Source organism: Orycteropus afer, unplaced genomic scaffold (assembly GCF_000298275.1).
Source record: "Orycteropus afer afer isolate SDZICR_OR568_19922 unplaced genomic scaffold, OryAfe1.0 scaffold00038, whole genome shotgun sequence".
Classification (NCBI taxonomy): domain Eukaryota; kingdom Metazoa; phylum Chordata; class Mammalia; order Tubulidentata; family Orycteropodidae; genus Orycteropus; species Orycteropus afer.
In genome coordinates, this window is record NW_006921625.1 from 6,146,038 (window position 1) to 6,161,401 (window position 15,364).

Genomic DNA, 15,364 nt, shown 5'->3' on the forward strand with positions numbered 1-15,364 from the left:
TAATCTAGAAACGTACTCATTTCACCATCATATTTGAGGGACAGTTTTGTTGGGTATATAATTCTTGTTGTTGTTGTTGTTATGTGCCATCGAGTCAGACCCGACTCACAGTGACCCCTCCTTGGGTTTCTGAGGCAGTATCACTACGGAAGTAGATTGCCCAACCTTCCTTCCAATATAATTCTTGGTTGGAAATTTTTTTGATTGGAAATTGTTTTTCTTTCAGAGTTTTATATATACCATCCCATTGTCTTCTCACCTGCATGGTTTCTGCTGAAAAATCCGAGTTTAGTCTTATTGGTTGCCCCTTGTAGGTAACTTTTCATTTTTTCCATGCTGCTTTCAGGATCCTTTTTTGTCTTTGGTTTTGGTGAGTTTTGATGATGATATTTCTTGGTGATTTTCTTTTGGGGTCTATCCTATTTAGGGTTCATTAGACTTTTTGAATGGATATATTCTCATCTTTCATCATACCAGGGAAATTCTCTTCCAACAAATCTTTGACAATTTTCTCTGTGGTTTTGTTTGTCTCTTCTGGTTCTGGAATTCCGATTACATGTAGGTTATTCCTTTTGATGGTATCCCAAATGAACCTTAGGCTTTCTTCATTTTGTTTTGATCTTTTTTCTGATTGATCCCTTTCCAAAATAGTACTGTGATATTTGTCTTCAATTTCACTAATTCTGTCTTCCATTGATTCACTTCTCCTCCTCTGCCCATTCAATGTGTTATCTATTTCTGAAAATTTACTATTAATCTTCTGGATTCCTGTCTGTAGATTTTGTATCATCTCTAATTTTCATTTATTTTGTCATTTTGTTCTTGTATTGTCTTTCAAAATTGTTCTATGGTTTTCTCTGTGTCTTTCTCAATTTTGTCAGTGTTTTCATCTATCTCTGAATCTGTTGAAAGTACCTAAATATAGTTCTTTTGAATTCCTTATCAGGGAGTTCCAATGCTGCTGCTTCCTCAGGGATGTGTTCTGGATCTGTATCCTGCTCCATTGTTTCTCTTGCTTTATGTTGCTTCATTGTGCGGACTGTGATGCTCTGTTGTCTCCAAGGCATTGTGATGTTTTTGTGTTTATATTTAACTGGTGATTGTATGTTGGAGTGCCTTGCCCACGATTTTTGTTTTCCTTGGATGTTATCTACATAAGCAGGGTACTACGCTCCTCTATTTGCTAGTTGGCAGCACTTATATACTAACCACCTGTCTCCTCTCCCATTGTCAGCCTCCCATATGTCCCTGCCATCCTTGGCAAATGAAGCCTATTCTTAGGTTCCCGGAATCCGAATGAGAATATTGTCACTTTAAATATCCAAAATGGCCACCACTTGTAAATAATCAAAATGGCTGCACCCTCCGGACAGCCGAAAGTCCACACAGCTCAGGTTGTCTCCCTCCTTGCTGTTTCCCTTCCTAGTCATAGGCCACCAGTACAGTCGTCCCTGCAGCCCTTGGCAACCAGGGCTGATCTTTAGGTCAATTCTCAGGTCCCATCACCACTTGGAAATATTCAGGCTGTTGGTGCCATCACAGTAGCTGACAGTTCACAGCTCCAACCGTCTCTGTACTCACTGTTTTCATTCAGGTGTTTCCACTAATTGGTGTCTAACCCACTTCTGTATACTTCCTTTCAAAGCTCAGGTTCAGGATTATCTTCTGTATCTCTGTCAATTGCTTTCTCTTTTCTTTCTTGAAGATGGTATGTGTAGCTTGTCTGCCTATTCTACCATCTTACTGCCAAAGCTGTAAATCTTTACTGAAGGAGACTGCCTCATCTTTCTCCCTCAGAGCAGCTGTTGGGTTCAAACCATCGACCTTTTGGTTAGCAGCTTAATCCCTTAACCACTGCACCACCAGATCTCCTCAGATACTCCAGAGACATAACCAAACACCTTTCTAGATTGATTTTCTAGGTTTGAAAGCTGAAGTAAGACCGTAGTCTCATGGTTCAACCCAGTCAACTGGCATAACATCCAAACAAAAAACCAAACACACTGCCATCAAGTTGATTCCAACTCAGAGTGACCCTCAGAGTGTTTCCAAGGTTGTAAATCTTTACAGATGCAGGCTGCCCCATCTTTCTCCCACTGCCAAGTGGCATAACATAGTTCATAATATCACGGTCCACATGCTAATGAAGTGAGTAGCATTTTGGGTCTTAAAACTTAGAAGCAGCTATAGAAGACACAACTATAGGTCTCGACTCGGTCTCGACTCACAAAAACAGGAAAACAGGAAGCAGGTAACCACTGAAACTCGCAGAAGAAACAATCCACATGTGCCACAACCTGAGACCAGAAGAACTAGATGGTGCCTGACTACCACCACTGACTATTCTGACTAAGGTCACAATAGATGGTCCCAGATAGAATGGGAGAAAACTGTGGAGAATTCAAATCCTTACTTTAAAATAAATAAGGAAACAGCAGAATGGCACCCAAAGTAATGGGCATCATCCCTGAGATCGGTGCTCTACTTACATACCATGAGCGTGAGACCAAAAGGTCCCCCACTACTCAAAGCAAAGATGAGAAGACAAGAGGACAGGAAACCACAGCCACACAGGGAGCAGAGAGCACACACCAAGAACGTTGACCCTTTATGACGGACATAATTAATGTCACTGAACGATTGACGCAGAAACTGTCAAATGGGGATCTAACTTCCCATGCAAACCAAAAACTCAATAAAATAAATAAATAAAGGTAGATAGGGAAGGGGAAAAAAATACTCATGTAATTTTCAGACTCACCACCCAAAAAGAGCCCCTAACTTCTTTCCCATTTCTTCTCTCTGATAACTCATCCTTTTCAAAAATGGTAATTGAAAAATAAACCTAGATATCCACTGTCAGTCATTAACTCAGAATCTCAGATACTTCCATCAGATGATCAGAACGAGTTCACATTCCTGTTGTCAGGACTGAGCCCCCTTGATTCAGCCTCCCCTGCCTCCAAATTCCCTGGCCCAGTCTGACTCTCCACAACTACCCCTGGGCTCCTACCTTCCCACAAAACCAACCCAGCCAGGCCCTAGAGAATGGTGAGGAAGCCCTCTGTTTGAAGCGGGCTTTCAAGGGAGCAGGCCAACAGGCAGGGCAATCCCTAGGAATGGGGGAGGGCAGGAGGGAGAATGGAAGGATCCTGCTGGGGATGTAAGAAGTTGGGAGAAGCAGAGGGTGCTGGGAAGACACTGTCTGAGGGTCTGAGGGACCCTCAAGCCACCATCAGGAGGAACTCTACTGCAGGCCTGGGAGCCCAAGGTTCCTGCTGAGGTCACACTGTGCCTCGTGCTTTCTGGCATGTGGCTTTTTCTTGCTGTACCTTTTATGATTTTTGGTGATGCTTGTTGCCAGTAAGTCTCAGTTTACCACCAACTCTGAAACAGATTTGGTCCAACCTGCAAGTTTCCCTCAGTCAACAGTGTTATCTATTCACATAGGAAGATGCTCACACAGATGACAACACAGACCCCTCCTGGATCATGGGCTCATTTTCAACACAGGCATGGAGAATCCAGGATGAACAGAAGAAATCCAGAGAAGAGGCTGACCAGGCGGTTGCCAGTGAGTTCTCTGTATGATGGGCTCACGTGGGCTATTTTATGGTATTTTGTCTTTTTAATCACCTGCCTTGGAGGAGCAATCACCATAAGGCAATATAAATTACTTTCAAAATCTCCTTCTATGTGCATGTGTTGGTTCACGAGTCTCTAACAGGAACAGTTTTAACAATGGTGCACAATAAGTACACAGCACCCGCTGCCCCCAGTCAGCTCCGCCCCCTCAGCCATCCCTATGCCCCACAACGCTTCAGGGCACAGCAGGGAGAAGGCAGCCGTGAGGAAACCAGGGCTGGGCAGTGACATGCTGACATGCACCAAGGGATATGTCAATGAGTGAATTTGGTTTAACACAGAACTGAGGTCCCTGGGTGATGCTAATGGTTTCCACTTGGCTAGTAATTGAAAGGTTGGCGGTTCAAACCCACCTGGTGGCACCGTGGAAGAAAAGGCCTGGCAATCTGATTCCATAAAGATTACAGCCAAGGAAACCCGATGGAGCCATTTTATTCTGTAACACAGGGGGCTGCCAAGAACGGGAATTGACTCAACAGCACAAAACAACGACAAGAAGTTAACCTACGGCTCCACCAAGCCGGTGCTTTGCTCTGTATACACTCTACCTGGGAAAAGATGGAGGCAGACCCTGTTAGACCCTGTGAGCCACAAGGTGACGGCCAGGCAGAAGGAAGGAAGTCAGGATGGCAACACATCCACATCCGCACACTCAAGGCCCATCACAGGTGGACAGCGTGACACAGCAGTGGGCCGTACACACACTGGTCAGTTCCATCCAAACAGAAAGGGAATCAGAAGAAAGGAAGAAAGAACTCAGCAGTCACAAACTTATATCCTCTCCATTTTCTCTTAAAGGAGCCCTGGCAGTGCACTGGGTAACTGCTCGGCTGCCAACCAAAAGGCCAGGGATTCAAAGCCACCAGTGGCTGGCTCTGTAGGAGAAAGACGGGGCAGCCCACTCCCAGGACGATCACAGCTCTGGAAACCCTACAGGGCAGTTCCCCTCCATCCTACAGAGTCACTAGGAGTTGACTCGACAACAACAGGCTTGGTCTGGAGTTAGTTTGCATTTACTACTCCTCAGTAAAATGTTTAACATCAAAACATCAACTTCTTGGAATTCTGTGAATTACTCTTTTCAAAAATTAATTGCACATTTGTTATGCTCCACCTAATCAGAAAAGGACAACTGTTGCTCTTGCTTAATCACTTAACTAGACAGAAAGGAAGATGTATGATTAAAAAAATTAGCATCTGTGACCATGAATCACCATATCGAAAGGTTACCAAACAGGAAGGAAGCCCACTTTGTTTTAATAAGATACAAGCCTTTATGACCCCTATCTTTTTTTTTACCGCCACCCTAATTCAATGTACCATAATTGAACATATAAGATTTCCTAAAGGAAAAAGAATTCCACTAGAACTATAAAAAGTGTCATATTCACAGTTCATGAAGACTAATACTGCTCAGCTTCCCATCAAAATTATACTGCCAGGCACAGGATTCTAAATAAAGACAGGGTCATGTGCAAATTTAAAGTCTCATGTGAGGGATGGCAAGGGAAAAGCAATGGACTGAAGGACAGGAAATCAGGGTCTGTCCCTTCTGTGCCCACTCACTCTTGGTGGGCAAAGCCCTAAATAAGCCCTGGATGTGACTTCTCCTACCCCCCAACTCCCACATGCCCTGATGCTAGCTACTTGAGTGCATGTGAAATTCGACTGCCCATGAACTCCGTGATTTCATCAACATATACACAAAAGTGGTTCACTCCATAACCCAGTTCTCAGCACAGCTCTGGTGAAACTCTGTAATGATGCAAGGGGCCTCTAACGGAGCTGACGACTGTTGTAACTAGTGCACAGAAGACGCCTTCTGACACCTGCTCGAGCTATGGCACTGTCCGACACGATTCTCAATAAAACTCTCCCTGAGCATCTCTAAGGGCTGGTCCCTGCTCTCGGTCCTTGGTGAGAGCTACCTGGCAATCCGACTGGAATACCAACACTAGGGAGGGCTTTCAAGACATTTCCAGCAGCCCTGCAGGCAGGTCCAAAGAAGCCCCACAGGAACCGTCCCCACAAAGCCCCTGCTGCACTGGCTTGCACTGCACTTGGGAAGGTCACCTTGGCCCTGCTGGCCATGCTTGTCCTTCCTCTTCCCTCCTCTTCCCACTCTCTGTATTTCAAAGCTTCTGTATTTCTTCTCATCATCCTGGAGGCTCTGGCTTTCAGAGATGGGCCCATCACTTCCAGGGGGAAGCTGCGGGCCACACGTGGAATTCAGGCAGTTTTTATTTTTTAAAATCACAGGAAATAGAATGAAACTTGGGGGAGCCAGGACTCACTGGGACGGCCTTGTTTTTCCAGGTCTCAGACACTTCCCATCTTTGACAGGGTGCAGTCTCATGACTTTTCTATCACTCTATTGGTGAAAAATCTCAGAGTTTTCCTTCTCTGACAGGTTTCCACCTTACAGAGTTTCCAGCTCTCAGTTTCAATGAGGTGTAACAAACTGTTTGCCGCGTCAACATTCCTCACATGTACAATTCAGTGGCATTACATTAATCCTGTATTCAGCCATTATGCTGACCTGTTTCCAAATATGCCCACCCCTTTAACAGAAGCTCAGGAAAACCTCAGGAGTTTTTTGTTTGTTTGTTTTAGAGGACTGAGGTGGTCTCTGAGAGAGACAGTCACTCAGTGTCCTCTAAGCTTATCAAAGAAAAAGACAGTATGAGCCTGCAGCTACCCGTGGCCATTTTCCTCACGAGGAGAGAGAAATCAAGGAATGAAGGTATAGAGGAAACCTGAGCAGAGGGAAGGAGGGGCAGCTGGCCCCTGGACACAGCCTACCCGAGTCTCACCTGGAACTCTCTGACTGCGTGCACGGATAGGTCATTTTCCTTCTTTCTAAAGCTAATTTAAATTGGGTTTATGCAATTAGCAATCCAAGGAGGCCCCCACGCTATACTGCAAATAACAGTATGTAGGAATGTGCACCAAATGCCACTTATAAATGTCATTCCAGAAAGGAGGTACACTGGGTCCTTCGTGGTCCCTGTGACTTCGGTTCTCTTCAGGAGACACTGTTCTGGGCTGGACTGCATTCAATCTCAACATCCTTCCTAGAACGCAGTCTCTCTGTTATAGTCCCAACTGACCACTTCTGTTGCTGTTTTTAGGTGCCGCTGAGTTGGCTCTGACTCACAGCAACCCCATGTGCAAAAGACCAAAACACTGCCCAGTCCTGGACCACCCGCACAATCTCTACCACACCTGAGCCCATCGTTGCAGCCCTGTGTCAATACATCTCATTGAGGGCCTTCCCCTTTCTTGCTGACCCTCCACTTTACCAAGCATGATATCTTTCTCCAGGGAATGGTCCCTTCTGACAACATGACCTATGGAGGTGAGACAAAGTCTGGCCATTCTCACTTCCAAGGAGCATTCTGGCTACCCTTCTTCCAGGACAGTTCTGTTCATTCTTCTGGCAGTCTATGGTACTTTCAGTATCCTTCACCAACATCACAACTCAAAAGCATCAACTCTTCTTCAGTCTTCCTTCTTCAATCTTTTCTCTATTTATCATGATGCTGCTTATTCGTCCAATTGTGAGAATTTTTGTTTTCTTTATGTTGAGGTGTAATCTGTACTACAGATTGTAGTCTTTAACCTTCATAAATAAGTGCTTCAAGTCATCTTTCAGCAAGCAAAGTTGTGTCATCTGCATATCGCAGGTTGTTAATGAGTCTTCCTCCAATGCTGATGCCACATTCTTCTTCATATAGTCCAGCTTCTCAGATTATTTGCTCAACATACAGACTGAATAAGTATGGTGAAAGAATACAGTCCTGGTGCACTCCTTTCCTGATTTTAAACCATGCAGTGTCCCCTTGTTCTGTTTGAAAGACAGCCTCCTGATCTATGTACAGGTTCCTCACAAGCACAATTAAGTGTTCTGGAATTCCCGTTCTTCTCAATGTTATCCAAAACTGGTTATGATCCACAGAGTCAAATGCTTTTGTATAGCCAATAAAACACAAGTTTCTGGAGCTCATTTAAAGTCCCAGAGAAGAGTCAGTGCTCATGAGTATAAATGTTTCCACCAGCGACTCAGCTACAAAACCACATGGCCTTTCAGGATGACGCTCTGTGCCTGTCCCTTTGGAAAGCACTTCCATCACTGTGTTAGATGGCAAGCGCTGCAGTGTTGGGAGGATCACAAGAGATGGCCTGCATTAAAAGGCTCTGATGAGAGCAGAGCTGTGCAAATATACAAGATTGGGATTATGTCATGTGGCACACGCCAGCTGGAAAAGCAAAAGATAAATTATCTCTGAACCATATGCAAACATGGGACTGGTGTTTCCGCCACTGTGTTAGGTAACCAGACATCCACTCAAGCTGACTGTCCATCTGCCCAACCAGTCAACAGTACTAAGTAGACACCACGTGAGGGGCAGCGGACAAGGGCCCAAACGGGACACTGCCCAAAAAGAGAGAGAACCCAACCCCCATAAAAAGACTAGAAATGAGCTAAGTGCCCTGAAACGGAAAATTTATTAAATAAATTAGAAGATAGCCACGAGGTAGAACGGGATGCAACCTTCAAACGTATGTTCTTGAAAAATTATGGAGGGGCTGGAAGTATCTGGGAAAACTGAAGACCGTGAGAGTGCATCCATCTACCTTGCTCTAACGAGGAGAGAACGCATGCTTTTATGAAGACTGAAATGCTAACAGTATAAATTCTGGGAGCAGTGCTGAGAAGGGAATCCTTATTTTCTTAATTAACTTTTGGTTTTTCCCACATTTCTAACAGGCTCGCTTAGTAGTTTTAAACTGAAGGCAAGGACACTGAAGTGTACGCTCTGCTTTCACACAGAACAGCGCTGGAAAGGCTTGGCGTCCTTAGGGAATCTCGATCGCAGCACAGGAAGAGAAAAAGTAGGGCCGTGGAGGCAGGGCTGAGTCGGGGGGTGCTGACCCCAAGCGAGGCCCAAGCGGTCTCCAGTTCACTCAGTCAGGCCCGCGGTCTCACCCACACAGAATCGTATGATCTGGGGGCTTTGCTGGTCATCATCTCTAACACACGCCAAGTGCTTCTCCTGAGGCCACACAATTCTAAGCTTACAGATTCTTGAAAGGCAGTGTGGACCCCAGATGCTAGCTTGGAATAAACAAACCAACAAGGAGCAGCCAGAGTTCCAATAAAGAAGCATTTCATGGAAGATGCAAGGCAAGAAAGAACCGTACATTCAGGTCAGGGTATTATTTTTAAGAAAATAAAATGTGTGCCCATGACAACTGTGTAAGTAACCTATTTCCACCACAGTTTCTTCCAGAGCAGGCAGCCAGAGACGGCTGTGTGGGATGGCTAGAAGAGAAAGAGGCAGGGATGCCTGTCTCCCACAACAGTCCCCTGGAAGGAAGACAAATTCTCAAGGCTCTGTGTGCCCTCCTCAGCTGGGGGCCTCACATTCAATTAATCTTCCCCCTAAGTCCAATCCAAATGCCAGTGGGGAAACTGCCGCAGAGCCAGGGGCCTGGGGTTCACAAGATGGTGGGAGAGATGCTGACAGCTCCTAAGAATATCTTCATTCTAAGCTGAACAGAAGAGGCGGGTAAGAAACCAAAAAGAAGGGCAGAGAGCAGTATTGGGCAATGCGGGTCGAGAGCCATCAGCCATTCATGAAATACATTTACTGCCCATCAACCAGCCATTTTTGTTAGTGAAATACATGAATCTGGAAAAGATGGGGGGAAAACTGCACTAGAGGAGCCAATGCCACTGTGCATCACAGGGAATAAGGGTAACAACTTTCCCACAAAATCTGTTTCAGTTCTATATACACAACACACACACATAGGTTAACAAATTGTTACTGTGGCTCACAGTCAACATCTCCATCTACAGAGAGTTCTGCAATTCTTAGTCCCAGAATGAGCAAGAAGCTATGCCCAGGTCACAGACAGATCACGTTATAGAGTAGATAGAATTTTGTTTCATGGAACTCAGTGAAAATGTGGGCACCTGTGATAACTGAGGGAGCTCTGGTGGCTTAGTGGTAAAGCTTTCAGCTGCTAACCAAAAGCTTGGTGGTTCTGACTCACTGGCTGCTTCACAGGAGAAAGACAAGGCAGTCTGCTTCCCTGAATATCGACAGCCTTGGAAACACTATGGGCAGTTCTACTCTGTCCTCTAGGGGCACTGTGAGTCAGAATGGAGTTGATGGCAGAAGGTTTGGTTGGTTTTGGTACCAGCTGATTACAAAGCTTCAATGCTCAAAATCAGGTGTCACAGTCCACGAGTTGAACCAAAACAGAACTACCTGCTGCCAACACAGTCAGGCCATATGGGGAACATCACAGGTCTGTGAAGAAACCAAGGCCATCCCATCTGTTTCAGGAAAAATCCCAAAACAGATGGTGGGTGCCTAGCGGGGGCAGGCATAGCAGGAGAATTGGTGAGGAACAGCATTAAAAGCCTTTTTGCCATAACCTCAGCAGGAGGAGCTGAGGATCTGAGCAAAGACAGGGTTCCTGACATCACTGTCAAGAAAAGCAAAGAGAGGGGATGAGAGGGGAGGGGAGAGGAGGAGAGGAGTGGAGGGAAGCAAGGGAGAAGAAGTAAAGGAGCAGCAAGGGAAAGGAAGGGAGGGGAGGCCTAGCCCTCGAGCTGCTGCATCTGAGATGCTGGCGGGCCACCCAGAGAGGAGAGCCAGGTCAAGCTAACATGGGGCAGAGACAGAGCAGTGGGCAGTGGCAACAGGACCCGGGCCCTCTCATGGGGCAGAAGCCTGACGGGCTCCTACCTCAAGGAGGGCCCCAAAAGCCCTTGGTAGAGTTGGAGGACATCTGGGAACACTGCTAGGTAAAAGGAAGGCCCAAGCGAAGGCGGAGATGGAAGACGCGAGACTGAGAGAAAGGGGTGGTGCCTCCGGCAGGATCCCAGGAAAGAAGAGGGCGAGATGGAGCACAGATGGAAGGCCACCTTGGACAGCAGGATGGACTTCTCTTGTTCAGATATACGTGAGGAAGGAAAGGTGAAGGTGAAGAAATCGCAGATGAAAATTCCAGTAAATAAGATGAACCAACATCATTTCTAATGGTGGTTAGGGATGAGAGATCAGCCTGGAGCGTTAGAAGCTGCCAGAAATAGCTGCTAATGTAACTTCCTGTAAACCTGTTGCCAGTGAGTCACTATGACACAAAGTGACCCTACAAGTCAGAGAAGTACTGCCCCATAGGGTTTCCAAGGCTGTCATGTTACAGAATTGAAGCCCAAACCCACCCACTGCCATGGAGTCGATTCCGACTCACCCCTAGAGGACAGAGTGGAACTGCCCCACAGGGTCTCCAAGGCTGTCATCTTTACAGAAGCAAAGCCTAAACCACACCCACTGCCATAGAGTGGATTCCGACTCACAGCGCCCCCAGAGGACAGAGTGGAACTGCCCCACAGTGTCTCCAAGGCTGTCATCTTTACAGAAGCAAAGCCCAAACCACACCCACTGCCATGGACTCCATTTTGACCCACAGCGCCCCTAGAGGACAGAGTGGAACTGCCCCAGAGCATTCCCAAGGCTGTCATCTTTACAGAAGCAAAGCCCAAACCACACCCACTGCCATGGACTCCATTTTGACCCACAGCGCCCCTAGAGGACAGAGTGGAACTGCCCCAGAGCATTCCCAAGGCTGTCATCTTTACAGAAGCAAAGCCCAAACCACACCCACTGCCGTAGAGTCCATTCTGACTCACAGCGCCCCTAGAGGACAGAGTGGAACTGCCCCACAGGGTCTCCAAGGCTGTCTGTCTGTCTTCACAGGAGCAGGTTGCCAGGCGTTTTCTCTCACAGAGTGGCTGTCGGGTTTGAACTGTAGAACTTTTGGTTAGCAGCCAAATGCTATAACCAATGTGTCATCAGGGCTGCTGATATAATTTCCGTAAGGAATAAAAAAAGGATCTGACTACAGCTCTGGTGCTGGGGAGAACAAAGTGGAGAGTAAATCGGCACTGAGATGTGTCTGTCTCCAGAACCACCTAGATGCTCAGAGCAGGAATTCAGGAAGTGGAGTGACCTGCAGGGCAGCTTGACCGAGCACAGAGAAGACCTGGCCCGCACAGCCACTGTAGGCCCTGCTCCCGTTCCACAGGTAAACCTGCCCAGGCATTCTGCTACTTGTGTGTCGGTCCACTTAAATTAAGTGACCACGGGAAAGAAAAGGAAAAAAAAAAAAACTCTGCTACTCAGTCCCGTGGAAAATGATACTTTGGGTGCCATGTTTATCATACACTAACTTATTACATGAATCTCCTCCTCCCCATCCCATTGTTGAGACAGAAACTCCTCTGACTGAGTCTCACCTACAAGGTGAGCATGAGTGCTGTGTTCAGTTCTCAAAGTGGGGGCTCCAGATAAGCCAAGTTGAGTCACCCAGAATCAGGCCACGTAGGCATATGGGCACACTGACCCCCATGGCACCCCAAGCACACACAGACCACATCAAAACACCCAGCAAGCGCCACCTTCTGCAACTAATGTTTAACCCTGAAGAAGCCCAACCAGCTACGTTTTCTATGTAGATCAATTCATCATTTTATCACCATTTTCAACAGAGAAAAACATAAAGAAAATGAGTTAAGGTAGCCCCAAAACGAGGGTCCCATCACAGGAACCTTGAATCTCAGCTGCCGAGAGAGCACCTCGTGTGAAATAAAACCATACAAACTTAGCAGCGAGGGAGGTGATGTTGCCAAGAAAACCCAGCGGTCTGTCTCGCTGATGAACAGTTTGCATCCACATCTGAGCATCACTGAATTCACTGTGTCCTAGAAGAAAACACCGCCTTAAAAAAAGGGTCATCCAAGTCTGCCATCCTTAAAGAATTTTACTTCAATGGAGACATGCAGCCACAAGTCAGCCCAACCAAATTTGAAAACACCAGAATACACTGGCACAGTGCCTAAAGCACTTGACTGCTAACCAGAAGGCTCGTGGTTCAAACCCACCAACCACTCCTCAGAAGGAAGATTGGGCAGTCTACTTCAGTAGAGATACTGCCTCAGAAACCCAAGGAGGGGTCGCTATGAGTCAGATCCGACTTGACAGCAGTGAGTTGGTTGGTTGGTTAGTTAGAATATATTTGGAAATTAGCAATTACTTCTAGATTACTTAAAAGTTCTTGCAATTTTTTTTCATCTAATCCTATACTACAAGGGTCTGTTTTTCCAAATGCCACTGGATTTTGTCATAAAAGTACTGAACACATTGCTGATTCTAACCTTGGCATGTTAAGGCAGCTCCAGGCAATATCAGGGTGCCATGTTACCAGCCTCAAACTCTTCATATACACACCACATGGCTTTCTTCATAGGTCGCAGATTTTTTACAACACGTACATGGAAAGATGGGGAAATTACACTGCAGAATCCGGGGGCCCTGCCACACAGCTGGACTGCCGCGGAGAGGACCTTACTCGTGTGTGGATGCGCTGGTTCCCTTGGCCACGGCAATCATCACACACCATCCATCTCTATTCCAGACCGTATGGCAAAACTTCAAAGCTGTGAAATCATTTTTGCAAAACATTTCTAAGACAATAGCCATACGGCAGCTTTCTGAAAGTATACAATTAAAAGAACATTAAAGGGTGGAAGTGAGAGCCTAGGCAGCTACGATGAGCAACCAAGTGAAAGCTCGAAGTTCCGTCATTTGGAAACTTCTCATTCCTCTCTGAAGGAATTAAACAGGCAACAAACTGGCAACTGCACAGCCCCTCCCTCAACTTCAGAGCCTTTGGGTAATACAAATGGTTCACTCACTCAGCTGCGAACCAAAAGGCTGCAGGTCTGAGTCCACCCAGAAGCACATTCGAAAAACAGCCTGGTGATCTCCTTCTGAAAACCCAGCCACTGAAAATGCTACGGAGTACAGTTCTACTCTCACCCACGTCACGCCACCGAGTCACCATGAGTCAGACTCGACTCGACAGCAATCAGTTCTTGCAGTTAGAAGTCGCCCCTGAAAATCCTTATATACAAGTCCCCAAAGTGAACAAGTCTGGGAGCTCCACTGGGGCCACCCCACACTTTGCTTCCTGGGATATCTCCGGGCCTATGAGTGAATGAGGGCCCAGATCTCACGTGGCCTAAAGGCATCCTTCATCCAAAAGGCAACAGGTGAGCAAAGGTAGGAGCCCCGGAACAAAGGAGCCTGGGATCTGTCTCTCCTGTAGAGGCAGGATCCAAGGAAGGATGCAGGTACAACAGTCTTTCCACAGGGGAGCCTAAGTTCTGACACGAATCCTGGGAGCACCGTCAATATCAGCCTCCTGTGTCTTCCAAGGCACAAAACCAGTCTGACAACTTCAGAGGAAAGCACTATTCTCATTGACTCCTCCTTCTATAAACCAAGTAAATTCAGAACCTACCCTTTGTCGAGGAGCAAGGAGACAAGCAGTAAAAGTACTGAAGAGCACCCAGGAGGAAAGAAAAGGAATTTCATTACACTCCGAGCATGGTTATGCTCTTGAAAAAGACACTCCTGAGCCTTCCTTGCAAGTTCAGGCTGCACTCGCTGCATGGCACCGGCAGCAGGGAGCCTTTCCTCCACATGGAGGCCTTGGCCATGGCCGGTGCCAGCACACCGGGGCTTACCTTCACTCTCACTGTCTGATCCGACACGCTGCTCATCATGTCGCTGATGGACCGGAACAGCTGCAGCAAGGACTCCATGAAGTCGGCTTCACCTTTGTTTTCATACAGTCTGCAAGGACACACACAGAGCTCGGTAGTGGCCTGGTGGGAGAAGCCCTTACCCCATCTCACGCCTACTGCCTACTGCTACGGCCAGGATGGAGCTACCTGGGTGACAGTCGGAATGTGAAGGAATCTCCCCAGCACCCCTGAAGCATGGGGAGCAATATGGACGGAGATCCACAGGGATCGCTCAACTGTGGAGATGCGGCTGCTCAGTTAACAAGCAGCTTTTCAAACAGTAACACTGATTGCTCTCATCACTGTAAGACAGTACGGTTCATAAGGCATTGGTGGTTCTGTGGTAGAATTCTTGCTTCCACATGAGAGACTTAAGTTCGATTCCAGGTCAATGCACATGGTGTGCAACCACCACCCATCTACCAGTGGTGGACTGCATGCCCATTACAAATAAAGGTGATCCAACCATATCATCAGTACCATACACAAGGAAAATGCTGCTCAAGATAATTCAAAAACAGCAGTGTATCTATAAGGAAATGCTAGAAATTCAAGCCAGATTCAGAAAAGAGCGTGGAACAAGAGATCTCATTGCTGATGTCAGATGGATCTTGGCTGAAAACATAGAATAACAGAGAGATATTTCCAAAATACCAAACCAAGCCCACTGCCATCAAGTCGATTCCGACTCAGAGAAATCCTGTAGGACAGAGTGGAACCGTTCCTAGGGTTTCCAAGGCTGCAAATCTTTGGGGAAGCAGTATGACTCACCTTTCTCCCAATGGAGTAGCTGGTGAGTTTGAACCACTGGCATTTTGATTAGCAACCAAATGCATGTAAATGTGTTTTATCACCTATGCAGAAGTATTCAACTGTGTGTATCCTAACAAATTACGTAGCACTTTACAAAGAATGGGAATTCCAGAACATTTAATTGTGCTCATGAGGAACCTATACACAGACCAAGAGGCTTCAAACAGAACAAGGATTGCATGGTTTAAAATCAGGAAAGGTTAGCGTTTAGGTTGCTGAGCAAATAATCCAAGAAGT

General features: G+C 46.5%; 1 protein-coding gene across 1 annotated transcript in view; it reads right to left on the minus strand.

The window, feature by feature from the left end:
- DOCK1 (dedicator of cytokinesis 1) overlaps positions 1-15,364 on the minus strand; it is a 542,405-nt gene that overhangs the window by 449,517 nt on the left and 77,524 nt on the right. The window contains exon 23 of the mRNA XM_042780404.1: positions 14,255-14,363. Within this exon, the coding sequence (XP_042636338.1) occupies positions 14,255-14,363 (109 nt within the window). The remainder of the gene's footprint in view (positions 1-14,254; positions 14,364-15,364) is intronic.